This window comes from Colobus angolensis, unplaced genomic scaffold (genome assembly GCF_000951035.1).
Source record: "Colobus angolensis palliatus isolate OR3802 unplaced genomic scaffold, Cang.pa_1.0 Scaffold31, whole genome shotgun sequence".
Lineage (NCBI taxonomy): Eukaryota > Metazoa > Chordata > Mammalia > Primates > Cercopithecidae > Colobus > Colobus angolensis.
In genome coordinates, this window is record NW_012116377.1 from 11,921,917 (window position 1) to 11,924,624 (window position 2,708).

At 36.0% G+C, this 2,708-nt stretch overlaps 1 protein-coding gene across 1 annotated transcript in view; it reads left to right on the forward strand.

The window, feature by feature from the left end:
* Positions 1-2,708, forward strand: part of POLQ (polymerase (DNA directed), theta) — a 149,520-nt gene that overhangs the window by 77,332 nt on the left and 69,480 nt on the right. The window contains exons 13-14 of the mRNA XM_011950860.1: positions 193-397; positions 729-871. Of these exons, the coding sequence (XP_011806250.1) occupies positions 193-397; positions 729-871 (348 nt within the window). The remainder of the gene's footprint in view (positions 1-192; positions 398-728; positions 872-2,708) is intronic.

Sequence of the window (2,708 nt, forward strand, 5' to 3'; positions counted from 1 at the left end):
CTGGCTAATTTTTTGTATTTTTAGTAGAGACAGGATTTCACCGTGTTAACCAGGATGGTCTGGATCTCCTGACCTCGTGATCTGCCCGCCTTGGCCTCCCAAAGTGTTGGGATTACAGGCGTGAGCCACTGCTCCCGGTGGCTTGCTTGTTTTATTAAAAAGTTACAGAAATTTTCAAATATCTTCTTTCAGATAATAGTTGGTGGAGTGGCAAGTACATCACAAGATATGCATACTTATGCTGCCTGCACATTTTTGGCTGCAAGTATGAAAGAAGGGAAGCAAGGAATTCAGAAAAATCAAGAGTCTGTTCAGCTTGGAGCAATTGAGGCCTGCGTGATGTGGCTGCTAGAAAATGAATTCATCCAGAGTACAGAAGCCAGTGATGGAACAGAAGGTAAGTGTGACTTCTCAGTTGCAGTTTACTCACTTTTTCATCTTTAGTGAGGGTGTATGACTGCTCAGTAAATGGAAATTGTCTTTTCATGTAGTATAAAAGGAACTTGATATTTTGAGCAGCATATCAACTCATTTTTAGTAAATCAGTATTGTATTTAGCAACTTCAGACCATTATTATAGAGCCTGCTCATACATTTTCATGCACTGGATAAGGTACTATTTGTAAAATTTATCAGCCGGGAGGGTTAGCTTTGGAATACAGAAAGATAGTATTTTGTTTTATTTTGAGTGTTTGTTCCTCTGTTTCCTCACCCTAACCCTAAACCAGGAAAGGTGTATCATGCAACACATCTTGGTTCGGCTACTCTTTCTTCTTCACTTTCTCCAGCTGATACTTTAGATATTTTTGCTGACCTGCAAAGAGCAATGAAGGGTTTTGTTTTAGAGAATGATCTTCATATTCTCTATCTGGTAAGTTCTGTTTTAATGATTATATTTGTGAAAATAGGGAGAAAAAATAGATACATAATTCTGAACATCAATGATACCCTGACAGAACATCTTGTCTGTTTTCCATGTGTAGGTTAGTACTGGTGAGAATAGAGAAAAGGTAAGAAGAGAATTGTTTTAAAGTAATAATCTAAATGTTCTAGTTACTTTTAAATTTATTTTCTCCAACCTCCTTTCAAAAAATATTTGAGTTGGTTTACAAAACGTATGTATTTTACAATGTATAAAAGAACAGCAAAGGAAAATGGAATATCAGAAAATTAAAGATAAGATCATGATGTAAAACTCAAGCAAAGGTCAGTACACAAATATGCATGCCATTAAGTCATGTCCAATGCTGTTGTCAACTTTGATTCTGGGTTTTCTAGCAACTAAAAGAAAGAGGGAAGCTTGATTAGTGTTAATATTCATAAGATAGAAAACAAACCAAGTTTAGAAAAAACATTGCATTTCCCTGCCTAAGAGAAATTTAGTCCTAAAAGGATACTTTGGAACTTAACATTATTGATAAAAATCTCTATAATCAATGCCATAAGGAATTTTAAAAGTCTGTTTACATTAGACAGTGCTCTGTGAATCTTATTTTGTATAACAAAGATATTAAGAAGAATTGGATAGTGTTGGAGGTCATATTCTCTGGCAAGAACCTGATCAGAAATAATTAATTTTGTCAGTTAAGAGCAGACGCATGCATTTTGATAAGCAAGTGATAGGGGGAGGTGAGTAAAATTGAAAGTCTCATTAGAATGAAGGGGGCTGATCAGGAAATGTGTTTCAATAAAAAACACTATGTAGTGAGCAGAGGAGAAATATCTACACAGTGCCAATTTTCTTTTCTTAAAAACTCGCATAATGCATGGGTGATAATAGGCTCAAAGGTCTGTGCCCAAGAATGTGGCTGGGAGGAATCTCAAAGCAGGTTTCACTGGTTGTCTATCATGGCCTTAAAAATGAGTCTCATTTATTATACAGTGGCTAAGATTGTGGGCTTTAGGGTCAGACTGCCTTAGTTCAACTTTCGGCCTCATCAGTTAGTAATCGTACAACCTTGGGTAAGTACTTAACCTCTCTTAAGATTTCATTTCCTCATTTGTAAAATGGAGATAATAATTCCCACCTCAGGGCTGATAGTCTTTGATGAATGTTTGGTATCTGAATAAATATTTAATAACATTATCTATTATTTCTAGTAAATTCTCCCATAAACATTATGTAAGTCATTTGCCAATTACCTAACTATTCCTACTCCTGTTCCCTCTCTAAAATATGAAGACTGTTGGCAGTGTTATTATGCTGAATGTTTGTGGTTAGTGGTCTTGTGTACTTCTCTTACCATTAGAATTGCATGCCCTTTAAGAGTTAGTTGTGTTCCCAAACTTGTTCATGTCAGTTTGCTTCTGAGAAAATTAGGCTGAGGCAGAAGGATCACCTGAGGCCAGGAATTTGAGACCAGCATGGGCAACAGAGCAAGAATCTGTTGCTACCAAAAAAAAAAAAAAATTAAAGATTAGTTGTGTGTGGTGGTGCATGCTGGTAATTCCAGCTACTTACAAGGCTGAGACAGGAGAATCACTCGAACCCAGGAGTTCTAGGTTATAGTGAGCTATGATCGCACCACCATGCTCCAGCCTTGGTGACAGCAAGAAACCTCTTAAAAACAAAAAAATGTAAGTGAGATAACTGAAAGCTCTGAGAAAAAGTTACAGGAATTTAGACAGGGTAAAAACCAAAAGGACACTGCTCAAAGTTTATTTTGCAATTATCTTTAATTTCTAATTTTTTTTTTTTTTTTTTTTTT